Below are 25346 nucleotides of genomic sequence, written 5' to 3'. Positions count from 1 at the left end.
AAGAAAGGAGGTAGAAATCTTATTGAGTGTTTTATGCTGAGGCGCGCACTCAAGTCGTAATCAGCCGCCCTAGACGTGCAAACAGAACGAAGCCAACAGCAAACACTACAGGAGGAGATGGCAGACACCCTTATGAAAAACAGGCTCAAAGAGCACGAGTAGAATAGGAAAGGCGAGAATGAACATGTCGACAAGGATGTTGTCAGTGGCTTCGTGGAGCGAAAGTCTACGCGACCTACCATTCACTAAGGGCTCTCAAGTGCACATATCCACCGCGATCAAGTAACAAGAGCGCGTGCAAGGCGCACGGTGAAACAGAGTACTCTGAAATCCATGTGTTAGCGAAAATGCCCACAAATACATATTCAAAATCCACTCGTCCTTCACCTCCGGGCTCCCACCTGTGGCTTCATACAAACAAGTCCTACATGATTAGTAGTGTATATATATTAAACTATACCAGGTAATTCCATCAACAATACGACAACACACAACGTCTCTGCGAATAGTATTCCTGGCCTGCAGATACGAGTATTATTTCGCTGTTAAGCAAACGCAGAGTCGAATCGGGGTTTCGCAGGTTTCCCGTTTTTTTTTCCTTTTATGCTTTTTTTTTCTTTTTTGCAGGCAATTTTGGGTGTCCTTTCACCTATGGAAAACAAGCACTTGCAACAAGCATCTTGTATATTTCTGTCTTCTTTTTAACATCTCAGATGCTTAGTGCTTTTACCTATTACCTCCACTCTGCCATCTTCCTGAACTTCAGTGCATCATTCTCTAGTAAACTTAGAATAGCTGTAGCGCGCAACACCTAACTCCAGTAAGCAGATCGTAACGTGCTAGCGTATTACCTACATGTTTATTACGGGGGAATACGATCTGCGTCCAGGCTACGTTGTAACAAATCCGTCTGTTTTTTGCGAACTGCCACCAAAGCTGATCTGGTTTGATTGTTAAGTGCCACCCGCTGATCAGTTTGTGTCTTAAAGCCATCCCGTCCTTTTTCCGAACACTCCTATCCCTCCAAATGCGGCAGTTATTCCCGTGAATATCACCAAGCTTCCGTAATGCGTCCCATAAAAACCCAGCCCACCGATAGTTCCCAGCTTGATCAGCGCTTCGCTTAAGGGGCCTGAGATTACGTTTCCGATTCCTCGTCCAAGTGACAAGATTGAGAACACCATCGGGCCTTCCATTTGCCCTGTGTTCTTTTGAACCGTTCTCAGGATACCTGGCCAGGTATTGGTGAACGAGCCTGCAAAGAGGCCGTAGCTGAATGAGAAGATAAGAAGTGGAGGGAGAGTAGTACTGAAGCCCCAAATGAGGAAGACGGACAGTACCGCACCAGTTGTAGAGATCAAAATCCCAGTAGTGACGGGCCATCTGTCAATAACGCTTCCCATTCCAATGGATCCGAAGACTGTAGCGACGTTGATGAGCACGATTGTGAGAGCTGAGACGGTGCTGTCGAAGCCGAGTTGCTTTGCATAGGTAGGAAGGTAGATAGACGGGACGAAGAAACCAAGGCTTTGAAAGATACTACCGAGTTGGAAGATCCAGAACGATCTGTCTGTAAGGAAGGTGAATCCCAGTCGGGCACGGTTTGTCGATGGTACGGGGAGGCGTGGCTTGAGAAACCAGGTTAGAGGCAAGCTAATCACGAAAACTAAGATTGTCCATATGCGGAGCGCATTGCGGAAGCCGTACTTGTGCAAAAGGAATTCGAGCAGGAGAGGTGTTATGACGCCTCCAACACCTGTCCCAGCCCACATGATCCCAAAAGCCAGTCCCTTTCTTCTTACAAACCATTCATCCAGGAACTGTACCACGGGACTATATGTCACTGCCCCGCCGATTCCGTAGAGAATCCCTTGCGTCATAACTAGCTGCGGTACTGTTGTGCACAGCGAACTCAACGCCAGTGACAGGCACATAGTTAGCAAACCAACTACTATGGCCGGGCGCTTATACTGCGGATATCTTATAACCGAACCAAATGTGATTGGTGCTGCCATGTATAGAATCCCCATGGCAGAGGTGCCGATTGCTGGGATACCGGAAGAGCCGGCAAAGGGTAGACTGGTACTGTAATAGTCTTGAAAGATGCCATAGGACCAAGGGAAACCTGGCTGGCGTCAACTTCGCAATGCCCTAGATCTAGTAATACCAAATCGCACGAAAGGTGTTGTAATGAACTCGGCACGTACCCCAGACCATGATCTCAATAACGAATCCAGCGGCCAAGAACAACCAAGCATCTTTCCCTCCATCCGGGGGCGGTAGCGAAGATTCATTTTCTGTTACTTGATTCCATCTCAAGCTAGACTCCATTTCGATTTCTAAATCGTTGTCTGGCATTGTGCTACGATTGACTGGCATAGATCCTGCCGTTGTAGGTGCCCTCTGGGTAGTTGTGGCTATAGCGTCTTATGAATGAACTGTGTATTGAATGTTCTAGTGCTCGGAAAGGTTTTCGAAGGAGGGAATCGTGCTCAGTATATTAGGAGCAGGAGTTGTATACTGGAGACGTATCTTAATCCTTTCCCTCCGGTTTTAGACACTAGCCCTTCCCCCCATCATGTCATAGCATATCTAAAAAGAGGCAGTATATCCCGATACCACGTAGCGAGGGGATGCTTACATATATCACCAGAAATTTATAGATATGTCGCATTGTCATGCAGTCGATGACTCTCAGGTCCACCAGTGGCACGTTGTGTTGTTGAATGAGGGTTTGAGCAACTATACGATTGGTTGACCTAATAGGTCGTGGCCCACCTCCAGTATAATATCGTCAAATGGCCCTGGACGTATTAAATGGACTCGTCAGAGGGATGGGGTCTTTCGAACTTGGTATCTCCATAATGTTTTGTACATTTTATTATTTTCGATCGCCGAATCCCGCGGTCACAACTAAAAACATAAGAAGGAGCCCCCGAAAGGATCTAAGGCGAAGAAGCGGTGTCGAATACGAATATAGTGCGTTCTCTCTCTAAAAATGGTACTCCGATCGGCACTCGTCGTTCTGTTGTAGGGAGAGACCTCGGAATCACTATAGTCGGAAGACGTGGCAAGTCATCTCCACGCCAACACATTTCACGGGCTTCATATCTGAAAACGAGTATACCACACCATAATGTAAGATGAATTGACTGGGTGCAGTGTGTGGGACCTTGGAAGAGAGGCGGGGTAACTTAGTTCTTCGCGAAGCTAGAGGAACGAACCGGGACCGGAAAAAAATTATGCTCTCTATGCATTAACAATACGTGTTGACGTGATAATCCTCTGATTTATGCATCACATGTCACTCACTCTTGACAAACCTTGCGGTGAGTTGGGGTCATGAACACGTGCTAGCGTGGTGGCGCGACGCGCTCGTTGGTCAACACATTAGCCTTAGACATCACCACCTGGAAGAAGACGCCACACCTCTCATCTACGCGCTCATCGGCGCAACCCAGCTTTCGAATTTGTACGTAGATGCTACAAGTGTTTCGAGTCGCGATTTTTCAAACTCCCGCGGTTTTCTCCAAGCGTCAACCGCTCGCAAATCAAGAAAGCAAATACGAGGACGGTTGGCACGACATGGGATGCTCAAAGCGGCGAGCAAAGACACGCTCGACGAGCAAGACTTCGTCAGCGGAACGCATAGTCCTAGGTCAACCGGTCAATTTACGCTACGGACAGAGCTCAGTGAGCCCAAAAACTCAAGAAAATATTCCTGGCACTTTTCGGCCTGCGTGACGTAAATTTCATGCCCGCCTCCTTCAACAAACACAAGCCTGCTCCCTGCGATGCTCTCTTCTAGTTTCTTCTGCCCCTCGACTGTCACCGCAGCACTTTGTGTCGGCGCCAGGATGAACGTTGGAATCTTAATCTTGTCAAGAAATGGCCGCGCATCAAGCGTACTCAAGAATTCTGCATATTGCGCCAGCCCTTCGCCATCGCTGATTGCGATCTGGCTCAAGTACCAAGTAAGATATTCAGGATCTGAAATAGGGATTGTTCCCGGAATGCGGGAAAGCGCTTCCGCCCAGCCTCTCGAGCCGAGTTCTCGACATGCGGTCGCCCAATTCTTCTTATTGAAAGCGAAGAGCTTTAGCGCTGTTGGAGGAAGATGCGTCGGTGTTGAGCACACTGTCAAGCTCAGCAACTTCTCAGGATGTTTCGCCGCAAGTGCCTCGCCCAGCATTCCGCCGGTCGATTCGCCGAGGAAATGGACTTTCTCAACCCCAAGCTGATCGAGTGTGTCGACTATCTCCCCGAGTATCGTATCTAACGTGTATTCATACCTGCTTTTTTCTGCTGGTGATGGATAGCTGGAGTGCCCATGACCTCGAAGATCTCGTCTAATTACTCGATACTTTCGTGACAGAGCGGGAATCCAATGATCCCAGAATTCGGCATGTCTCCCAAAGCCGTGCTGTATCAGAATCGTCTCTCGAGGTTTCCAGTGATCCGTGAAGTCGTTGCAGATATAGTGAGTGCGTTGGTTGTTGGGGTGCACGACATAGGTTCGGCCTTCGCGGTCGCGCTCTAACGGCATGGCATGCGATTGAATGTTCAGAGGTAGCAATATTATTTACCTCCTGGGTACTGCCTGCCGTACCAGGACAAGTTTCCTTCAACAGGAGTGAAGTTCGTCAAAGTACCGAAGTACAGCATTAGCGTAATGTGGGGCGCATTCACCGCTTGCGGGGAAGCCGTTGGGGCTGCACATGCTAGCACTACCCCAAATTTGTGCAGTACATAGTTTGAACACACATCGCGTGCTAAGCAATGCCTCTCTGCCTATAACTGATAACTAATTTCAAATCGACGGCACCTAGGAACTTTTTCTCGAAAATTGCCTTTTAACACTGAACTGGAATACGGGCAGACATGAACGCGGTCAGGAATGGCGATCTTAAATAGTTTCCAGAATCCGGTGCCAACGTCGCTTGTTCTAAAACTGGTGTTACTCGTCTCAACTCCAGTCCTCCTGTTTCTGACAGCCTACTTCTTCGTTGTACCGAACGTCATCAGAGTACGTTGTTCGGTACCAGGGTCGACTACTCGCCCTATCAGACTCCCAGAACGCGAGCACTGAATATCCTCTAGGACTCGCGACGTCGCAAACTTCCACCCGGTCCAAAAGGTCTTCCTTTCGTGGGCAATTTGTTTGACTTTGCAGACACTGAAGCACAGCGCGCGAAAGTCATCGAATGGCACAAACAGTATGGCGACGTCTTCTACACTAAGATTGGGGGCACAGACTACATATGGCTTTCTTCTCCAAAAGCCGTAAAAGATCTTATGGACAAGCGTTCCTCCATCTACTCATCTCGCTCTCCCGCACCGCTCGCTCAGGATGTTGCATCTGCGGGGCGACGACAATTGTTCATGCAGTATGGCGCCAAATGGAGAAGTATCAGGAAGCATAGTCATGATTTACTGAACTTGAGGGCAAGTGTGAAGTACCAGCCTGTGCAAGATTATGAGAGTAAGGTGTTGTTGAAGGAGCTGATGGACAGCCCTAATGACTTCCTCTTAATCAATCGACGGTATTCGGCTAGCGTGATAATGTTGGTTACGTACGGATACCGTATACCAAGCTTTGATGATCCCCTCATCAAAAGAATATACGGTGTTCTCGATCGGTTTACGGACATGACGTAAGTAGTCCAAGTTTACTTTGCACTTTGCACTTTACATAAGCTCTGGATACTGAGATCATCATAGAGCTCCGGGCGCCCATGCAATCGACTCTTTCCCCTCTCTGGCGTCCCTGCCGCAGTGGATGCTGGGCAACTGGCGAACCTTTGGCCAAAATATCTTCAAGGAAGACAGTGCCGTTTATCTTGATCTCTGGAACCGTCTCAAACGCGAGACCGACGCCGGTACAGCGCGAGACTGCTTCACCAAAACCTTCTACCTCAATGACCCCGCCAAATCTGGCATCGATGACTTAGCCGCAGCATTCACATGCGGTGGCCTCATCGAGGCTGGGTCTGAAACAACAGGTACTACGCTCAACAATTTCGTGCTGTGTATGGTGCTATTCCAAAATGCGCAGAAAAAGGCTCAAGAGGAGTTAGATAGGGTTGTGGGAGGTGAGAGACTGCCGACATGGGAAGACGAAGAAAATCTGCCGTATGTGAGAGGTGTGATAAAGGAAGTTTTGAGGTGGAGGCCGGTGAATAAGTTTGGGATGCCACATGCGACTAGCGAGGATGACTGGTATGAAGGATATTTTATACCGAAAGGAGCAGTCGCGGTGCTAAACTGGTGGTAAGTACAAATCCACTTTGCCAGGTGTCTGGGGTGTAAGACTGACGAGGTATCTAGGGCTATTCACTACGACCCTACCCTCCATCCTAACCCTACTTCCTTCGACCCATCTCGCTATCTCAATCACACTGCCTCAGCAGCGCACTACATGACCGCTTCTGACCCCTTCTCAAGGGACCACTTCACATACGGCGCGGGTAGACGCGCATGCCCTGGCATCCATGTCGCCGAGCGCTCGCTGTTCATCAATGTAGCGCGCGTTCTCTGGGGCTTTAATTTGAAGAAGAAGGCCAAGGGGAACGGGAAGGAAGTTGAAGTCACCACGAGGATGCTACCCGGCTTCTTTAGCGTTCCAGAGGCTTTTGAGTGTGATATCAGGCCGCGTAGCAAAGGACATGCTGAGGTTATGAAGGGGGAATTTGAGAGGGCGGAGAGGGAAGGCCTGAACTTCTGAAATCGCATGACGAACTGTATAATCTTATCCAAAATTAGTGGGCTGCATAGGAGCTTACAAGGAATTTCATCTCAATATTGTCAATTAGTCCGAGTGGTTGACTAAATTAGTGGAACAAGTCTCAGTATCCTTCCCTCTTCGGCGGCTCCTGATACCCCACATCCCAAATCTCATTACTCTTAGTCCCAATCCACCTTTGACTCTCATTCGGCCAATCAACTTGTTCTCTAAAGTAGATATTCTCCTGTGAGAGTTCCACAGCCTGTCCCGTCAGCGTACCATCAGCCAAGAAGGCATCAATTGCCTTGTTAACCGTCGACAAAGGCGTGATATGTTCTTTAGGCCAGCGCTTGAGCACTTCTGGTGGACAGAGGTTCGTTGGTATGAATGCCGGGCAAATGGCGTTTACAGTGATGCCTTCCTTGACGAATACGGGTCCTGCGGCGCGACAGAGGCCGATGACGCCGTATTTGGAGGCGGTGTATTGCGGGCATTGGGGCATGTGACTAGACCAGGTATTAGTACCTCCAGATTTCTTGTCGTATCTTAACGTGGTATGAGAACATACTATAGCCCAGCTGAACTACTCGTCGCAACGAAGTGCCCTTTCCCGCCGCCCGCCTCCTTACTCCTTCTCACATAGTACTTGAACAGCCACAACCCCTGTATCACTGCTTCAAGATTAACCTCCATGGTCTTTGTATTCAGTGGTTTCAGTAAGCCGTCCTCATCTAACTCTTCCTTCTCTTCGGAATCGTACAAGTTTTGCCGATCATCGATCCCTGCATTGGCGTGGAAGAAGTCGACTCTGTTGCCACCCCATTCATATGCCTTCTTTAGAAGTTGCGCTTGTGAGCGGTAGGACGACACATCTGTCTGGACGAAGAGCGCGTCTGGGCCTAGTGTGCTGGCGACATTTTCGCCCGCAGTACTGTTCAAATCTGCGACTACGACCTTGTATCCTTTCTTGTAGAGATGGATTGCGACGGCTTCGCCAATGCCGGATCCGGCTCCAGTCACGATGGCCACGGGTTTCGACATGCTGTTTGATTCTCGAAACCGGTATCCCTGAGATATGAGGATGTTGCGATTGTGCGTTGAGAACGAAATGGTCTCTCGACACATATGGTAGTCAGCTGAAATGCCGCTTTACTAGCTTCAGATCGCTCGACAAGCATTGCGCATGCCATGCTCGTTGGCATCGTTCCGATGTTGTGGGGATCAGATGCGGCGGACCCCACATCTTACCAGGACGACTCGTCGTGAGGAGAAGGTCCCGGTGTTACCCCACCCTAAGCCGAATCGAGAGTGCGGGGTGAAGGTTCCTTGCTCGAGGCCGAGGGATGAAAACAAATATCGTGCTATAGGCTTTGAACCTTAGACCAAATACTACCGTATGTACTGCAGCACAATATCCGCCATGAGGAAACTTGCAAATCCGTCCAGCACGATAAAGATTCGGAACTGCGGAACCGCTCGGCATTAGTTACGGCGTTGCTATGAATCTAGTCCTAATGTCAATTGCTGTGATCTCATCTCGACCCTTATTACTAAATCAACGCTTTCTCTCAGATCTATTCATCATTTCTAACCACCCACAACAATGCCATCCAAGGAGAAAATCGAAGAAGCGCATCGCACTCTTTTCTCCGAAGGAATAGCAGTCCGACGCGCTGTAGCAGGCGACACCTACGTCGACGCTTCCCTCGCCCGACATTCCTCGGACTTCTCTAAACCACTACAAGACATCGTAACCGAAGTCGGCTGGGGATGGATATGGACGCGCCCCGGCTTGGATCGGAAACAACGTGTGTGATTGATCTCTTTTGCGAATTGCATTTACTGGTGACAAGTAGGGAAGAGGTACGCTGACGGCATTGTTCTGATTACAGGTAGTTTGCTGAACTTGGGCATGCTCTGCTCGCTGAATAGAAGTACCGAGCTTGGTGTGCATGTCAGAGGCGCATTGAGGAATGGACTGAGTGAGTTGGAGATTCGAGAGGCGCTTTTGCAGGTTGGTGTTTATGTTGGGCTGCCTGCTGGTATGTTGCTCTCGCTATAAAAAGTCTTTCGCTATGATACTGATGCATGGTAGCAATTGAGGGCTTTAGAGTTGCGGAGAAAGCGATTGAGGATTGGAAGAAAGAAGAGGGAGCAGTGAAGGCGAAACTGTGATGAAGAATGACAAGTAATATAGCCTTTAATATGAGTATAGACCAAGACGCTTATCTTCTTGCGATGAACATGTCCCATGCGTGACTCGAGCCATTCAAATCCTCTTTGTCCTCTTTACTCAACCTAAACAACGTATCCCTCCTCCCGCTATTCCGTCCATACACCCTGACATCCTCGGCTACATCAAGCCCGTCTCCCTCATTCACCTTTGACCCTTGAGGCCAAATTCCCGCCACGGTGCGATGCCATTCGCGAAGCTCACAAAATCTCTCGCAAGTTCTTCGGCACTTTTTGCGTCCCTGGGGGGAGACTCGAATTGAAGTTCTGGAATAAGAACGCAGCATCACATTCAAATACCTATTCCCGACATGGGTACCTCAACGTTTCATTCATACTGCACTGGATCAGCGCGTTCTGCTCGAAAGCGAAGCCGTCCATAGCGGGCGCTTGTGGCCTGTGGTCATCTTCAGGTAAGAACGCAAATTACGTGTAGAAATGAATAGTCCTGGAGGAGGGTGACTGACAAGAATTTGGTGGCGCCAATGATGTCTTCTCTGTAGCTCGTCATCATCTAAGGGACGGCAAGTTGATCCCTTAAGCTAGCAGTAGCTGATTAAGTCCCATGAATTATGTTATTGTCTCATCTATATGATCTCTTCCCAATCTCCAGTTCCGACTCAAGATGACCTCTTGGTCACAATTCCCTTGATCATATCTCCACCCAATCTCCTAATTTCATTTACAATAGCCATCTTATTGGCTTTGATATCAACACCATCTTTCTTCTTGATCGGCTCACTATTCCATCCAGCCTTGATCTTCCAACTTCTCTGTCCCGTCACCACCGGATTCCACAAGCCCACAATTCTATCCAGACTCAGAGGGTCCCAGAACCACAGTACGGCGTCACCATACACCTCTAGCAGCTCTTGCGCAAAGAGTTGCGGAAGTGGAGTAGAAGCAGCTTCAGACCGGGTCGATTTCTGCAGGTCTAGATTCTTGAAGTGGGGTTCTGATTTGCGCTTCTTACTCGACTTGAGCGTATGCTTCGCGTTAATAGTGATAACGATATCGTACTCTTCGACATTCGTAATGAATAGCGATTCCGGACTAAGCGCTTCCTTACCTGCAGCACCTTTGGCATTGATGTGACTTAACAAACGATCCTCGTCCGCGCGAACAGCCTGCGTGGCAGCCTTCGCCAGCGCCGTCAAGCGCGCAGCAACAACCTTTTCTGGCTGTGCTTTGTCTGTCCACGTCGTGCCTTCCTCATCAAGGTTCGTGGCAGCAAAAAGGACGACTCGATTCATCGCGGGATCGATTCGTCGCCATGCTTCGAAGCGCGTTTGTAGTCTCTCGAGATCCTCAGGCTTCATTCCTTGAGAGGTTGCTTTGGCTAGCTCAGCAGGATTGGCTGAAAAGGTTGAGGAGAAGTCTACTACAAGTGGAACATGCCTCCAGTCCCATCGGCTGATCCAGGCGAGTGTCCTTAGGAACCCGGTGGTCGCTGTTGATGGTACAGGCCAGGGATGCGGCTGTAGAAACGTACGGATAACAAAGAGTTCGATCAGCTCCGAAGCCAAGTGGGGTGACAGTAGATGTGTCGCGAACCATTGTTTCGTTAGCCTTATCGCAGGTGATAAGGCGGGAAAGCGAGTGCTGAGTGTTTGCAGTACTTGCGAATGCAACGGTGACTGGATGAATTCACGTTTGTACAATGCGAGAGATGCAGCTGCAGATTCGCGCGATGGTGCATCCAAGGTCTTGTCCTTGAGCTGGCGCTCAAATAACGTGACCTCGCGGTCATGATAGATACGGATACGGAACGTGAAGCCCGTAGAGACAGTGACGTCGAGGAACGCTTGGTTTTGAGCTGGTTGCGATGGGTTCTCGAGACCCACATGAGCAACATAACCAGACTCAAGGTTTGATAGAAGTTCGGAGAGTCGTAGGAGAAAGGCGATCTTTGTTCGCTGGATGGCACAAAGATCATCAGGCCAGCGTCCGGAGCCTTCGAATTGAAGCACAACCGACGCCGGAGGATGTCCAGCAGACGGAGTGTCGACAGAGGCATAACGAAGTTGCGGATCGGCAGCTCTGATGTGGCGAAGGTGTAGTGGGAGGTCCTCCAAGTCGCGAATATCTTTCTCCATAGCAGAAAAGGCATTCATGATCGGAAGGAAAGGGGCAACTCCCGATGCTCCTTGGATACGCCCAGCAGTTACAAGATGCGCAAAAGCGTCACTGACGAATGTAGCTTGCTCTGCTACCTGCGCTCCAAGGTGTTGTTTGAGAACGTAGGAAACGATTTGCTCCAAGACGGATGCAGAAGTCTCCTTAAATGACCACACAACGCTCTCAAGGATGCTACCGTCTTTGAATCGCCTCAGCTCAGCCTTCTCGCCCCAAAACTTGCGGAAAGCAGCAGCATCCTGCTTGTTCTCCGCTGAAGGTCCATGGTCGACGGTCCGACTGGCGTTTGCTGGATCTGTTGCGATGTTCACAAGGATACTCTTGCCTGGTTTCTCGTGAGCCCGCCGTGAAGAAATCGACCAAACGTCTTCTTCAGGCATTGTAAACGAAATTGCTTTGACTCGGTCTGTGAGCGCGCTTGTCAAAGTGTTATATATCTTCCGACACACATCTCTCAGTCGTTGATCGCGAGACTCGTCTATTGTTGCAAGGTCGAAGGCTGCAAGGGGCACCTCGAGGGTAGCATCGTATCTATACTTGGACAACTCCGTCTTCAGGATAAAAGCTGCATCGAATTGATCGAACACAGACTCGCCTAGCATATCCACGGTGGCCTTTGCCTCAAGTCGAAGCCTCGAGTATGACCAGGGCGTCATCTTGAACAGGATGTTTTGGCCTCGGGGTCCATCGAAGACAACAGGAGCGGTCTCAACCTTCGGGACGGTGATATTGAGTGCCTGAAAGATGAAGGGTTTCTTTGTTAGATCTCCTCGTGACAAGAATTGCAGTGTCGCCTTGAAGAGCTGGTAGCTGCTGTATCCTGAAGCAAGAGACTGTGCGCCTGTTCCCACATTTGGCTGTAGTAGTAGGGCCATAATGGCAGCCCATTCAAAATTACCAAATCCGCCCTTTCGCAGTCGGCTCCCAAATCCGCGCTGCTTCAGCCATACACGGCCAAGTATGCAGGCATCTTTGAATGCATCGGCCTTAGAGGCAGTGGCATGAAGTAGCTTGAGGTAGGCAGTAATGTTGGCGTCCGATTGTAGGGTGTTGTTGTAGAAGGGCGTGGCAGGGAGTGCTTTGCTAGACGCTTCGTCCTCACCTCCCTTCGGACGCACGCAGTTCGAGTTCGGTAGGAGTTTGTTTTGCGGGAATATATTCTCCGGCAGAGTTACTAGAATGTGAATCTGAGACTTTGAGCTTGAGAAATCGTCCGCATCGCCGTTGCCGCTTGGGCGTACAACGAGGATAGGTTGAAGCTGGTTTCCGTTCAAACAGTCGAAGGATAGATCGAACTTGTGATCCTTCGATGCCTTTATCCCAGCAGCCACACAGGCAAGGTAGTATGCACGCTTGTAGAAGTATCGATGGTTGAGGTAGTCTTTCTCCTGGAGCAAAGCTTTCGGCATTGTAACGACAAGGTCGATCGATAGCTCGTCTTCGGCGCGAGTTGTGGTTTTGAGCGGGTAGCTCCCGGTTGCGTTTACACTCGCAGGTCGCTCGTACTGCAGCTTATACAATGCGTCTTTCGGTGGGTGGGGACTAGGGAAGGGAATCGTGACACCGGCGGACTTGAGCGTCTTCTCAGCTGCAGGAATCTACACGTTGTCAGAATGCGGGGCCACAGTCAGTGGGGTTGTGAGATACGTACAGGAAGCGCATCGCGGCTGGGTATCTGTTCGATGATGGTTTTGAGTGTGCGCATAGCATTCTCTGCCGGAGCTTCCTTCCTACCATACTTTGGCTTGATCTGTTCTAGCAGCTCGTCGACTTGTAGCTTGAACATGTTCGATTTGAACGTTTCCGCGGTGTACACGCCATCTTGAAGGCTCGTGGCAGGTCTTTTGTGTGGCTTCGATCCGTTGGTAATTGCCGCAACCGGTGCTTGTTTTTCGGTCTTATGAGTAGATTCTCCTTCATCGGATTCCTCTTCTTCTTCATCACTCAGGTCTTCGGAATTGTCCACTTCTTCCGCGCCGTTCATCGACACATCGCTACCGTCGGCCAAGTCTTCTTCTGCGTCGCTTTCGTCTAGCTGCACACCATTGGCATCGTCGAAGTCAGCAAAGCTCCCTTCACTCTCGTCCTCGGATCCACTATGCTCCAGCTTCCGTCTTTTCGTTGCGGGTAGCGCCATTCTCGTAATCGTGAAGTTTACTTTACTGCGACGCGAAATTTACTCGAACTTTTTGACCCGCAGAGTGGGGCCGTGCATCGGTGTTATCGATAAGATGTTGCCGTCTGTTCAGTATGACGGAGCTTCCCACGCACCCTTAAACCACTCCTCATTGTCAACATTCTAGTTCATCACCTTGCCACTCCTATTGAATTAATACTGTATGCTCATGTTTAGTATACACTAAAGCTTCAAGAACCTTCGAACCTTCGGATTAGCCGTCATACCTACCAATACCAAGCTCCTTCTCATCAACATCGTCATATCACCTTTCACGCTGCCGTTCTTAACAAAGCTCTCTCGCAATATACGCAGTCCCGCTACTTCTCCCATAGTCCCAAATACTAGAGCTCACAGCATGGCCTGGCGTAGCTCCGGGGAAAGCAACGAAGCCCTCATAACCAACCTTGCGCGGAACGGGCTCATCAAGACCGACCGCGTCAAGGAGGCCATGCTAAAGGTATGAAGTAACTAGGTAAACCTCAAAAGGGGGTCGTCGATTAGGATGCTAATCAATATTCTTGCAGGTGGACCGCGCCCACTACGCTCCCTCAAGCGCCTACAAAGACTGCCCCCAGCCCATTGGCCATCGAGCTACAATATCCGCACCGCACATGCACGCGAGTGCCTGCGAATCTCTCCTTGAATATCTGCAGCCCGGATCCAAAGTGCTTGATATCGGATCTGGTTCGGGATATCTCACAGCTGTACTGGCGAATCTTGTTGGGCCGAGTGGGTCAGTAATTGGCATCGACCACATTCAACCACTAGTCGACCTTGCAAATACAAATATGGCCAAGTCAGAACAAGGGAGAAACATGCTGGAGAGCGGGCAAGTGAAGTTTGTTACAGGTGATGGGCGGAAGGGGTGGAAAGAGGGCGCACCGTATGATGCGATTCATGTTGGGGCCGCTGCTGCAGAGCATCACCAAGAACTCACAGACCAGTTAAAAGCACCGGGACGCCTGTTTGTTCCTGTAGAAGAAGACAATAGGCAACACATATACGTCCTCGAAAAGAAGGAAGATGGCAGTGTTGAGAGGAAAAAGTTATACGGAGTGCAATATGTCCCGTTGACTGACGCGCCGAAGTGAGAGGAGACAATAGGTAGGATTTTGCAACACCACACACAGAAACTAAGGCATATGGGTAAAAGTGATTCAGCTGCCGTGGTTCAATGTTCAACCATGATCACCAGCAACGAGGTGGGAAGCCATTTGCGTAGCGGTTGACCAATCCGTTAGGGGAGACAAGTACTGTTAAATAAGCCCCATACAGCACATTTGTGATGGGAATGGCGTATGAGACATTAAATTTCCACCCAAGTATGTTCATAAATTTCGAAAAAAATGAACCCAAATATGTAGCAACAACAGGAATACTTAAAAGCCTCCCCGCCTTTGCAAAGAAAAATTCAGTCCTGCGACTAAGCACATCGCCCTCTAAATTGCCGTTCTCCTCGTCCCTCCTTCCCTTCTGCGCCCAGGGCATGGTACGTTGTCGGCATAGGCGTGGTGTAGTGCAAAGGCTTCATTAGTTTTCACCTTTCACTCCTCGACGACTCGACCAACAAAACTCTCGAGACCAGCGAGACCTTTCGCACCGCGCTCATTACCTCCTGAGAGACCGGGGCCTCCTCCAGGCATCACCAGCACTTTTGCCCCAAGTTCCACGAATTCGCGGGAAGCAATGAACTGGAAAGTGACAACGGTAGCCGCCATAGAGAGAGTGTGATTTTGCTCGTCTACGTCTTCTGCGTCGTCATCAAAGCCGAATCCGAATGCATCCTCATCTTCGTCATTATCCTTGCTGCTAGCCTTGGGGACCACAATGGGTTCCGAAGCAACAGAGATGACTTTTGAGGACGCCCTCACGCTCGCAACGTAGACAACCACTGCACTTCCGACACTTAGATATTTTATGCCACGCGCTTGTGCACCCTCGAATCGTACATGAATGACCCTGAAGGCCGTCGGCTCCCTAGCTGCGAGTACCATGCCTTTTCTTATCCTGTTAATCGATGGGCTGACGATAGGTGTGTCGACGGGTACAATGCCCACAGTGCCGACCTGGCCGGCGTGCAATGCCCGTACAGGGAGGCGCAGGTTGCGTAGTGATGTGACGCGGACCCGTCGCCATTCACTGTGTCGATCACGTAGGCAGGCATTTCGTTTCGTGTTCAAGGCGCCAGGAAATGATCGTGAAGTTGGGGCAGAGGATTTGGGCGGTCGTCCGCTGCCGCTGTCACTATCATCTGAGCTCACATCTACCGGGTATGGGCCCAATAGTAGATCATCACCAATTGCTAATGTGCCATAACGGAGGTAACCTCCGATAATTACAGAGCGGTCATTCGACGTGTTCGCCCGTACGCTGTAGATGTCCTCAATGTAGAACAGGTGAGACGGCGAAGTCGTCGATCGAGACGTCGGTTCTTGGGGTACAGGAAGTTGACGCAAGAAAGCATGCAACTTGTTGATCCCAGTTCCTTTGACAGCACTCGTGAGAATAATGGGTACGGCGGTAAGTGGTGAGGCCTCTAACAGTTGCACAACATTATCAGCTTCCTGTAGGTCCTCCGTAGAAATTGAGTGTAGGTTTCCCTCAAGGACGGATGCCGACGGATCTGAAATAATGCATGGCCTCCGACCGGCTTCTTTGAGAGCTGACAATAATTTGGATAGTGTGTGACGCAGACCAGCTTTCGTGGCTAGGTCGTACTTGGTGATGACGATCACGAGAGGTAATTCAAGATTAAGGCAAAGTTGGATGTGCGCCTGCGACAGGTCAAGATCTGCGGCAGCAGGGCCGAGCAGCTCTTGGGAGGTGGGTGAAGCCCCAATCTTACCCGAGGAATCCTCCGTATTGTCTGCGGGAACACACAAGAGTGTCCAATGTGGTTGCCTGAAGGTATAAAATTAGCAAAAGCTCAAAAAATGAGAGATCAAACGCGAGCTTCCTTGTAGACAGGCGAGGCAGTTGCTCTTGTTGATTGGCAATCTGAGTAGAGGTTGCATGCTAGGTATCGATTTCACTTACCAGCCAACAATACCGCGAACAGTGGTCCGCCTGAACCGTGGGTGTCCCGCGGAATCCGAAAGAAAGACAAGCCTGCCATTGTCCGCGTTCTCGACTGCTGCGTGTATATCGATCCAGGAAGAGACGTCGCCAGAACCGTAGCTGATGACTTGAACTGCAGTTGCCGTCTCATGATCGGTTATATCACGATAGCCTATGAGCTCTTGCGTGACAGAGCTTGTCATACCGGACGCAATCTCATGTCTATGTTTCAGCAAACTAAGACGGCTTTTGCCTCGCCCATTGTCTAGTGTAGCTGTTGACAATGTGCCGAGTAGACTGGATTTACCAGACATGGTCGGGCCCGTCACAGACACCCGCAGCTGTTCAGTCATCCGACGAGACTCATTGGTCTCAATTACCACTGACCTGTCACTGGTTTCAGGAGCTACCCGCCGATTGCCGGCCTCCTGCTGAGTGTTCTTCGTGTAATCAATTAGGTGCTGCTCCGGGCGAACCAAAGCTTCGGCAACCACTAATTTCGATGCCTGCATCTTCTGCTGCGGCATGCCAGCATTTTCAACCCACTCACACTCACCAACAGGCACCATACGCAGGACTTCGACCCCACATCCTAAACTTGCCGCCATGGCGCGCAAATTGTTTAGGCTTTCCTCCATCTCATCTTGCGCTAGACCTACAATGGTGCCGTCATCAGCTACCCCAATCTCGTACAGCGCGCCCTTACTCTCCTCCAACCCCGGAAGTAGCCGTTGAGGCATATCAGGAGTGGAGAGTTTGGCATTTTCAGGGAGGTGGGGAAGTACAGGGGCAGTTGACGAGGAAATATGATAAGGACACGACTGCTGCAGTCGCCACAATAATTGAGTGGTCAACTGCTCAAGGCGATGCTGCCTAGATTGGGTAGATACTAGCGGAGGCGGAGTGTCAGGTAGGAGGCCTGGTTCCGACACGCTGCGACCCACAGAAGTAGGTATAGGAATGTCACTTTGACGTATAGACCCTGAGGCATGCCGTCCAGTGCTGGCACGGGTGAAGGATCTCCGCCGTCGAAGAAGCAAGTGGAGCTTATACTCCGTCGGGCCCTCTTGTGGCTCCGCCTCCAGTCTCGTGATTTTTGTATAGTCGACGCCAGATGTTTGGAAGCTAGCGTACCCTCCTCCCTGGTCGTCATTGTTACTAAGCTTCGAAGGAAGTGGCTTAGCTTCCTGATGAGGGGTCGATGACCTCGCAGGATTGCCGACAGGAGGCGTCGCCCACGGCGATGAAACGCGTGGCGGATCGGGGTCAAATGTGAAGATTGAGGCCATATTATGATTGTCTTCGCAGGGTGTTTTCGAAGGTGTACTTATGCTCGGTATTGGTGTAGTCGATGGATATGAGCCGAGGGCCGTCAAACCGCGTGCTGCCGCTGTAATTTAAGGCAGGGTACATATAAAGGCGGTAAAGATCGGGAGTTTGTATGTGAGTAGTGCGTCCGAAATAATTGCGATAGTAGTGGAAGCATTTTGACGGGCGTAGAGCGCAAACAATGGGTAAGTCTTCGTCAAGCGATAGCTGGGGACAACTCGTCGGCGAGTTGCGTGAAGCTGCCAATTGGCATTCACTAGTTAACAGGAGACATCAGTATGGATCAATCAGTGTGTTTGCGCTGTGGTGAGTGGAATGAGATGGTCGTCGAGCTGAAAGGACGGAAGTCGTCGGGATAAAGTCACTCTTGGCCCGAGCGTTTCGCATCGAGTCACCTCTTTGCGGGGTATGAGCCATCATTATCTATCCGCCAACAGCCCTGTATCTAGTCTATGACGAAGACAGCCCTTCGTGCGCCCTTCTATTACGAATACTTGAGCTATCAGGACTGACCCATCACTTGCACTGCACCTAAAGGTACCGCGCCTTCCACGTACTGTAGCGTGATTGCCTTCATAGTCTGCTGCGACTGTGACGGCAAGGCACAAACCTACTCAAAGCAAACGGAGTTTTCCTCATGGATACGCGTGAAGGCATACTATGATACTAGGTCATCGGAGCATAGAATGTGAACACCTGTTTCTTTCTACAAACAAAAATAACGAAGCAACACGCCCATCAATTGCTGCTCAAGCTTCCTAAAGTGAAGAAAAGTCGATGTTAGCTATGCTGAGCAACTCCAACATGGGACTTGATCTCCAAATATAGACTTTACCTGTTAGATACGCTCGACAGTCAAGCATCACGCCAAGTCTCTATCCTTAGCTACTGTGAAATTTTGTGATTCCCGCCTTGTCGCGGTCAGCACACATTGCATGATCAAGACCCAATCGGCCACGCCGAACCCCAAGACTCGATATATGCATACGGGCTGCTTGCGTCTCGCTTCTTTTCTCCAGAATCATCCGTCCGTCAACATTGAATCTGTACATCGTACGTGTAATCCCACCCAATATCCTTGCGCCTCATCTTAGATCGTCACGGGGGTCGCGACGGCGGCACGATGCTTGATCCTAGCTCCAAGGGTCAGCACGCACCCACCTATATCCTTTAATAAGGTTTGTGAGTCCCAAGAGACAGCGAGGCCTTGCAGCGAGGCCTTAAAATATGGCAGAAGCTTTAGATATGACTGATGGAAAAGGACGCGAGTGTGAGTGACTGCAGAAAGCTTCTCGCAACAAGATTCTGCCTTGCTAAAAGCGTATCGGCAGTGGTGTTTGATAGTGTACACGGGCCTCCGCGATGGTCAGACACGAATGACATGTCAGATTTCATTGGCGAATAGTATGCCAATGATGACCAGCGTCTTTGGACGCTTTGCTCGTTGCACGGCATAGCGTCGCACATTGATTAAATGCCGATGCAGGGGCAGCGGCGTGGAAACGCGGCCGGTTGAGGCTGAATGATGTACCGTCGCATACGTTTCCAAATTCGCGTTACGGCATGTTGGCCTGTAAGCTGCTTCGTCGCAGAAACATGAATGGACGAATGATAATAAATAAGTTGCAGTCAGTTAATATATATACCACGCGCTCGTCCCCGTCGGTTGGCCACACGTCATGCCGTTTATGCAGGCATGATATTGCCAGGTATGGATATTAGCCGGCCTTCTCAGCGACAACAGCACGCGAGCTCTGGCTTGCGAACCATGGGGTTGGAGTCATGGACCTTGCATGTCAGCCTTGCATGTTGGTACATGGTACGAAACTTCGGCCCGTCATCACCATCGTCCGCATGGTGTTTTGGGAGCATGAGGCTGCAGGTCAGTTGTTGGATTCGACGTGCTGGCCATGTGCAATGGTTCCTTCCGCTGCCTTCCTACGCTACTTATCGTTCCTTCACATGATCGCTTACATGCACCCCACACTCAAGGGCCTGAAGGCGCTGCGGTGTACCTCGAAATAAAATAAACCTCTGCTTAAGTGTTGAATAGACGCCTTCAAGGACCTTTAGGAACTCAGAGCGAATTGACCGAGGTACCGGGAGCGAACCACGCAGCCCAAATCCTCCTTTTCGCTTTGAGTTGGGGTAATGGGAAATCTCCAACATGGCATGATACAAAAAAAAGTGCTGATCCATCTTAGCCTCGTTTTGGTTCCTTCCTCGAATCAAGTTCTTGAACCGTAAGCGTCATGCGGGGTCCATTTAAGGCCACCCAGCAGACGTACGATTCCGATTCAGGTCGTGCTGTCAAATAAGCAAGGATGACGACTTTACCGCTGGTAGCGAAGCTCATGGTCGGCGACATTCTGGCCATTTAGATGCCCACTTTGCACTTGGCGAATGCGTGTGCGTGGGAACGCTCACTCACTCACTCAGCCATCGTCGTAGGCGATGTTACGCAGCCCCGGACTCTAAGTCCGACAAGGCTCCGGAGGGTACAAAACGCAGCCCCACGTCGAGTCATGTCGCACCCCTGATGCAGCCACTCCAATGTAACTGGATAATCATGTGAAAGCCATCCTTCCCGAATAGCCGCGCCCCGCTAGCCAGCCCTTGCGATACGTCAAGCGCCGATCCACAAGTCAGCAATAAAGCAATAACAAGGTGGTGTCAGCACTGTGCTAGTTGTGTGGCGCGCGGTAGGAAGACCCTTTCACGTCATTGTGATTCTGGAAGGCTGATCGTGTCGAGCCGACTATTCGCATTCGGGGCAGACGATGAGCAAGAGTCGCGATTTGAATGAATTGAAGATTTTTAGCGGGCATGGTGACGCAGGCTGTGTGTGGTTCGATGGAGGACGGTACGAGTGTTAAGCGAACTAGAAAGCTGGCCCCGACCGCTGTAATCTGCGAATCGATCGTTCTGCAATCCAAATCAGCTCCACTGCTTCACTCTTCAAATCATAAAAGATTCCCAGGAGACAACGGGCATTGGGTGGTTGTGCGTGGTCTTATTGGTGATTTCAGTTCGGGATATATAGACGGCGCGTTTTGGGACCTTAGCTGCAACATGCAAATGTCAACCACCCATTTGCAAAAGTTAGAGACGAATCGCTCACCACAACGAACAAGCGGCCACTGGAGATTAAACCCGGCATTTCCAAGTCGCCGGGGCACCCCACATGCGCAATGCCATGTGGGACAGGTTCGATTTTCGACCACAAGCATTCCATGTTCAATGCCCGGCTAGAGTCATCCGAAGAAGCCATCCGAAGAAGGAAGGCATAGTGGCTTATCAATAGTTCCGCGTTCCGCTGCCTGTTGACAAGCTAGGGGGAAGCGAGACATGACAGATGCCGCAGCTGCTAATATCCCAGAGGTTTGGTTCATGCTGGTAGCCCGGACCACGGTGCTGACATCTGACATCCTCCCTGTTGTGTGTTAGGGGTCCGCTCGGACCCTGCAGGCCGTAAACACAGGCTGCTGATTGTTGGTTTTCATGGCTTCCCGCCCCAAGTCGTGGCGACAACGGCCCGCTAGTCTGATCTTTGCTCGAATATGATTTGGACCGTGCAATAATGGCCCACAAGACCCTTGGCAAATGAAACGCGCAATGAGCTGCGATTGGTGCACGAGTTGTGGAAATGAGACGAAAGAGCGGATCTAAGTGCGGTATTAATGATGGAGAAGGTGGTACTCCAGATGGGATTCTAGAGCCATCGTTTAGAGGGTCCTAGCGCGTGACTGTGGTATCGCTTCCGGGTCCTTGTCGGCTCGGTTCGGGAAACGCGAATGCAATTGGGTTAGACGCCTGGCGGCGGCATGGCAGGTTTGGGTGACAAAGTGCGAAGGGCATTGAAACTTTGAAACCCTGTGCCGTGTCAGGGGAGTGAAGTGACAATTAGTATAGTTGATTTGGAACGACACAACATACCGCTTGTTTCAATCGTATGGGACAAACATGTAGATGTCGGGTTGGAAAGGAGTCGACTTGAGTCGATCTGTTCCTTCGTTGAGTTTCTGTTCTATACTAGTCTTATCACGATTCTTCTAAATGCTTCTGCCCTCCACAATCGGCGGGAAACGGCCTGCTACCAGTAAAATGTGTATCTACACGGGATGAGAAGTAGATGCTGTCCGCATGCAACAGCAAATATTCTAAGCATGAACGTTGAACCGTATGTTCAACCAAAGAGTATCACGGTACGGCCACAGTGGCAGCTGCCCTTTCGCTATGCCTCAGTCGTCATATAGACTCCAAAACACCTGACCATGCTAGAACAGCTCCGCGATGACGAAATGCGCTATCGGTGTGAGACGATGGTAACATCTCGACATTGTTGGTCGCTGATCGCTGATCGCTGGGACGACTCTGGATCAATGTATCCTTCCTAGCCTTAATCGCCGTTGGGTTCTTCTGCCAATCGGCTCAAACACATATGGAAACGGTGAAGCTATGCACAAAACTTGTGCAGGGCTAGCTACGCTCTCATGTACCCGAGCCATCGTGTCACCAAGCTGCTTGGTGAGTGCCTTATGCGCTCGTGCACATGGGCTTGCAGACTCGGTGGAGTCGTGAGGAACAAAACATGTCATCGATGAGCCCTGATCACCAATGGTGGATCCTCCTTCCGGTGCTGTCTAATTTAATTCGTCCAAATTCCCACGGAAACATGAAATTCAGGCTCCACATATTCCTGGGGCACCAGAATCTGCGGGGCAAGTTGAACAGTCTGAGTGTAGGCTGCACTCAATGACTCGACTCTGATGCTCTCCGTGGTTTGCATTTGTCGTGTGCCATGTGGCCATTCCTCGCAGTAGTACGCGTGAACTCCGCTCCACACCTCGGACAGTAACTCTTTGACGCTGTGCCAGATTTTTCGCGCTGGTGTCGCAAGAGATTACTAAACGTGGAGAACTGTCGCCCATTACATCCATGCTCCCAACACTGCGGTTTCGGTCGAGATGTCAGTATGCGTGGCATTGCCGTGTTGTTTTGAGTGCCTGGAGAGGAAGCGAGCGCAGGAACGCTACTAGCTGGTGGCTGAGGAATGTCATGCGAAGATCCGTAGGCAGGATATGCAGCAGGTGTCGTTGAAGATGGCGGATACATTGTGGGTAGCGGTTGGTATTCGCCCATACCGTAACTAGCTGGAGGGTACAAAGGTTGACTATATTGGATCAGTGAGCTCTTTGCTTTGCTAGCTTCGAGAGAACTTACGGTGGATATGTTGCGGAGTTGCTACCTAATGGTTGATTTGGTGCTGAGTATGAGTAGGTATGTGCAGCAGAAGTGAGAAGAGTAGACCCCCCGCGCATTGTGTTCAAAGGCTGCTGCTGTTGGTATGGACTTCGAGGAAGCGGTTGAGTTTGACTCTGGTAAGGTGGTAATACAGTGTGCTCGTCTGGTCTCCTCTGTTGGATCTCATTTGGCATTGCTGAACTAGAAGCATAGGACGAGTTATAAGGACCTGAAGCTGAGGACCTTGGGTCTGCATACGATTGCTGTGGCGGGTAGCTTGGCGAATAAGATGCAGCTGGGGAGCCGTAGTGGTTCATACCGTACTGCGAAGGGGGCATCATGAAATCTAAAGCGCTAATCTAATGAGACAACGGCTTGTTCAAAAGGTCACCAGACTACCATACCTCATATCTTGCAATTCGAGAAATGGATCATGCGGTTGCTCTGGGTCTGTTGATAGCCGCAGCTCAAAATCGTGGCTACTAGATACCGAAGGCAATGATGAGGAGAGAGTGCTCCGTCTTGGTGTCGGCTGAAGTTGATAGTTGCGAGTCGCGGTGTCGTCAGTGTTGGGTAAGAGCTCCGAGCGTAGCCCTTGAGGAGACTCGTAAGAAGGAAAATCAAGACTTTGCGAAAGGAGAAGGTTGCAAGGCGGATTCTCTTCGACGGCTCGATTGGAAGTGTTGCGAGGGGAGTTTTCAAGAACGTCTGGAGCATCCCAGGCTAGCGAAGAAGGATGCGGTTCCGGTGTTTGATTATCGACAGGATTGTGGCGGGGCGCAGGAAGCGTTGCGGCACGGCGCGAACGAACACCCCTTAACTGTGGAATTTCAGGTGGTCGGGAAGAGATGGCCTGGTCGGCACGGTTTCTAAATCTTCGTGAGATGGTGGACGTCTTTGATTGTTGGTGGTGTTTGGAAGACCGAGGGGTCATGATCAACAGTAGGAGGGTAACATTTGCATTGGAAGGTACCGTGGGGTAAACGTACGTTTGTGTTCCTGGATATAAACGACTGGGTGGGATTATACCAGCCTTATGGGGAGGTCATCGCAAGGCAGATTTGCATTCTTGACCTTTATGTTTGATGGTGGCCTGCGCCCCTGCATGGGGGATACCTGTATTTCTAGGAACAGAACATTTGTCTGAGCTTCATGATCCAACAGCGTAGAGCGCCTTTTCCGGGTCTGCGGCTGGGGACTGGTTGGAGCCTCGAAGGATCCACACCCTAGTATAAGAAAGATCCAAGCTCCCCGACCGTTGACTAGTCATAGGACGTGCACCCGCGATGGGTGCCTGGGCCGCTGGACTCTTCTTTCCAGGATGGACATTTAGCGGTCCAGCATAGGAGAGCAGAGCAAGCATGTTCGCGGTCCGACTACAAGAAGACTAACTGTGGACGCCCTACAGTCGAGGCAGATGGTTGCCGCCATGTTTGACGGCTTTACATGACATGACACGAACGAGCACAAGAGCGTGCTCGGTCGGAGCCAGGCCTATCCCCGGATATGGCGCTCACAAAGCCGCATAGGTGGGCGCTGATGGGTGTCGTGAGATGCTTTCCCTCCAAACAGAGGTTGGTGGCGCTCAGGGTGCCGCGCTTGGGACTCGAGCCCATTCCGGCTTCAGCATGGTGCTCCAAGAAGGCCTGTCAGGCATCTATGCGTTAGACCAGGATGGGCCGCGACAATACACAATAGAGGGGCCATGGGGCGGGTTGGGTCAGATGTAATGGTGCAGTGCGTGCACCGCTTCATCTCAAAGCCTCGCCGTCCAGGAAAGAGGCTAGCACCGCCACGGCAGTCCCAGGCTGCTCGTAGAATTGTCGCTTTGCTCTCCGACCGCGTGGTGTGCTATACGCACTGCACAGCGGCGTGTGATTCTAATTTTGGTTGCTCCAGCATTGCCCGAACACGTGTTGACCGCTTCCGCGCTTGGAGGCGTCGAAGCGGGACGGAAGCGTTACCGTTTGCTGCCAACGGCCAGGCTCGACGCGGCTGCAGCAGCAGCAACAGCTTCTGGAAGCCATATCGAATCGTCTGAATGGCATGCGTGACGGTCGTTGCTGGGCACCACACGCATGCAGCAGAAGCCCGGCTCTCAGATGCTGAGCTGAGGCGTCGAATGTGACTCGAAATGCATGTGCAGTGCAGAGGAGGGGCGGGTATGCCACCCATTCGCAACCATGGGTTATTTCCGCCCCTCACCTCTCGGGGATGCTCGACTTGTTTCTGGCGCTGGCACTGCTGGCTGATGAAGAGAGTGGACCTGTTCGGGTCCTTTGTTCTTGTTCTAGTACGCACTAGGAATCCTGTGCGATGGAGAAATGTTGGAGCTCCTCTCTGACACACACAGGCCGCACGCACCGGGCTGCCCACGGCTCCATTGGACGGACATGGCTGCCCGCCTCACGAAAGCCAATATCCATCCAAACGCGCTGACAGCAC

At 50.8% G+C, this 25346-nt stretch overlaps 10 protein-coding genes across 10 annotated transcripts; 3 read left to right on the top strand and 7 right to left on the bottom strand.

Moving 5' to 3' along the window:
- Nucleotides 1–983: 983 nt before the first annotated feature.
- K460DRAFT_408061 (MFS general substrate transporter) lies at nucleotides 984–2358 on the bottom strand (the record flags this gene model as incomplete). Its single annotated transcript, XM_040937129.1, has 2 exons — nucleotides 984–2125; nucleotides 2208–2358. 2 exons carry the CDS (start codon nucleotides 2356–2358, stop codon nucleotides 984–986), a joined length of 1293 nt encoding a protein of 430 aa, XP_040786301.1.
- A 991-nt stretch (nucleotides 2359–3349) lies between these two features.
- Nucleotides 3350–4593, bottom strand: K460DRAFT_342227 (alpha/beta-hydrolase). Its single transcript, XM_040931183.1, has one exon. It carries the CDS (start codon nucleotides 4544–4546, stop codon nucleotides 3668–3670), a length of 879 nt encoding a protein of 292 aa, XP_040786300.1. The 5' UTR covers nucleotides 4547–4593; the 3' UTR covers nucleotides 3350–3667.
- Nucleotides 4594–4732: 139 nt separating this feature from the next.
- Nucleotides 4733–6724, top strand: K460DRAFT_396966 (cytochrome P450; the record flags this gene model as incomplete). Its single annotated transcript, XM_040936133.1, has 4 exons — nucleotides 4733–5026; nucleotides 5101–5654; nucleotides 5722–6270; nucleotides 6328–6724. Exons 1-4 carry the CDS (start codon nucleotides 4898–4900, stop codon nucleotides 6722–6724), a joined length of 1629 nt encoding a protein of 542 aa, XP_040786299.1. The 5' UTR covers nucleotides 4733–4897.
- Nucleotides 6725–6845: 121 nt separating this feature from the next.
- Nucleotides 6846–7765, bottom strand: K460DRAFT_288455 (NAD(P)-binding protein; the record flags this gene model as incomplete). Its single annotated transcript, XM_040929048.1, has 2 exons — nucleotides 6846–7230; nucleotides 7293–7765. 2 exons carry the CDS (start codon nucleotides 7763–7765, stop codon nucleotides 6846–6848), a joined length of 858 nt encoding a protein of 285 aa, XP_040786298.1.
- Nucleotides 7766–8272: 507 nt separating this feature from the next.
- K460DRAFT_368589 (CMD-domain-containing protein) lies at nucleotides 8273–8961 on the top strand. Its single transcript, XM_040933808.1, has 3 exons — nucleotides 8273–8532; nucleotides 8617–8766; nucleotides 8820–8961. Exons 1-3 carry the CDS (start codon nucleotides 8328–8330, stop codon nucleotides 8897–8899), a joined length of 435 nt encoding a protein of 144 aa, XP_040786297.1. The 5' UTR covers nucleotides 8273–8327; the 3' UTR covers nucleotides 8900–8961.
- K460DRAFT_150321 (uncharacterized protein) lies at nucleotides 8795–9318 on the bottom strand. Its single transcript, XM_040926810.1, has one exon. It carries the CDS (start codon nucleotides 9241–9243, stop codon nucleotides 8950–8952), a length of 294 nt encoding a protein of 97 aa, XP_040786296.1. The 5' UTR covers nucleotides 9244–9318; the 3' UTR covers nucleotides 8795–8949.
- A 130-nt stretch (nucleotides 9319–9448) lies between these two features.
- Nucleotides 9449–13240, bottom strand: K460DRAFT_418738 (pre-rRNA processing protein Utp22). The gene is made up of 2 exons (XM_040937964.1): nucleotides 12744–13240; nucleotides 9449–12690 (listed from the first exon to the last, which is right to left on the bottom strand). The coding sequence occupies exons 1-2, from the start codon at nucleotides 13227–13229 to the stop codon at nucleotides 9577–9579; spliced, it is 3600 nt and encodes a 1199-aa protein (XP_040786295.1). The 5' UTR covers nucleotides 13230–13240; the 3' UTR covers nucleotides 9449–9576.
- Nucleotides 13241–13626: 386 nt separating this feature from the next.
- K460DRAFT_290208 (protein-L-isoaspartate O-methyltransferas-like protein) lies at nucleotides 13627–14362 on the top strand (the record flags this gene model as incomplete). The annotated part of the gene is made up of 2 exons (XM_040929182.1): nucleotides 13627–13728; nucleotides 13796–14362. The coding sequence occupies 2 exons, from the start codon at nucleotides 13627–13629 to the stop codon at nucleotides 14360–14362; spliced, it is 669 nt and encodes a 222-aa protein (XP_040786294.1).
- A 453-nt stretch (nucleotides 14363–14815) lies between these two features.
- On the bottom strand, nucleotides 14816–17969 carry K460DRAFT_342211 (uncharacterized protein; the record flags this gene model as incomplete). Its single annotated transcript, XM_040931182.1, has 2 exons — nucleotides 16308–17969; nucleotides 14816–16172 (listed from the first exon to the last, which is right to left on the bottom strand). Exons 1-2 carry the CDS (start codon nucleotides 17615–17617, stop codon nucleotides 14816–14818), a joined length of 2667 nt encoding a protein of 888 aa, XP_040786293.1. The 5' UTR covers nucleotides 17618–17969.
- Nucleotides 17970–22409: 4440 nt separating this feature from the next.
- Nucleotides 22410–23835, bottom strand: K460DRAFT_290819 (uncharacterized protein; the record flags this gene model as incomplete). The annotated part of the gene is made up of 3 exons (XM_040929235.1): nucleotides 22410–22830; nucleotides 22881–23255; nucleotides 23306–23835. 3 exons carry the CDS (start codon nucleotides 23833–23835, stop codon nucleotides 22410–22412), a joined length of 1326 nt encoding a protein of 441 aa, XP_040786292.1.
- Nucleotides 23836–25346: the final 1511 nt, after the last annotated feature.

This window comes from Cucurbitaria berberidis (assembly GCF_010015615.1).
Source record: "Cucurbitaria berberidis CBS 394.84 unplaced genomic scaffold K460scaffold_4, whole genome shotgun sequence".
In the NCBI taxonomy this organism is placed as follows: domain Eukaryota; kingdom Fungi; phylum Ascomycota; class Dothideomycetes; order Pleosporales; family Cucurbitariaceae; genus Cucurbitaria; species Cucurbitaria berberidis.
Note: the sequence above shows the minus strand (reverse complement) of the source record. Positions and strands in the feature narration are given on the sequence as shown.

What these genes read in the sequence shown, in the direction of transcription:
- K460DRAFT_342227 (XM_040931183.1), bottom strand. Translation starts at nt 4,546, where the DNA reads ATGCCGTTAGAGCGCGACCGCGAAGGCCGAACCTATGTCGTGCACCCC.
- K460DRAFT_418738 (XM_040937964.1), bottom strand. Translation starts at nt 13,229, where the DNA reads ATGGCGCTACCCGCAACGAAAAGACGGAAGCTGGAGCATAGTGGATCC. An exon ending in CCAGCCGCGATGCGCTTCCT is followed by an intron (nt 12,691 to 12,743) that starts GTACGTATCTCA and finishes GACAACGTGTAG; the next exon opens with ATTCCTGCAGCTGAGAAGAC.
- K460DRAFT_150321 (XM_040926810.1), bottom strand. Translation starts at nt 9,243, where the DNA reads ATGCTGCGTTCTTATTCCAGAACTTCAATTCGAGTCTCCCCCCAGGGA.
- K460DRAFT_368589 (XM_040933808.1), top strand. Translation starts at nt 8,328, where the DNA reads ATGCCATCCAAGGAGAAAATCGAAGAAGCGCATCGCACTCTTTTCTCC. An exon ending in CGGCTTGGATCGGAAACAAC is followed by an intron (nt 8,533 to 8,616) that starts GTGTGTGATTGA and finishes TTCTGATTACAG; the next exon opens with GTAGTTTGCTGAACTTGGGC. An exon ending in TTATGTTGGGCTGCCTGCTG is followed by an intron (nt 8,767 to 8,819) that starts GTATGTTGCTCT and finishes GATGCATGGTAG; the next exon opens with CAATTGAGGGCTTTAGAGTT.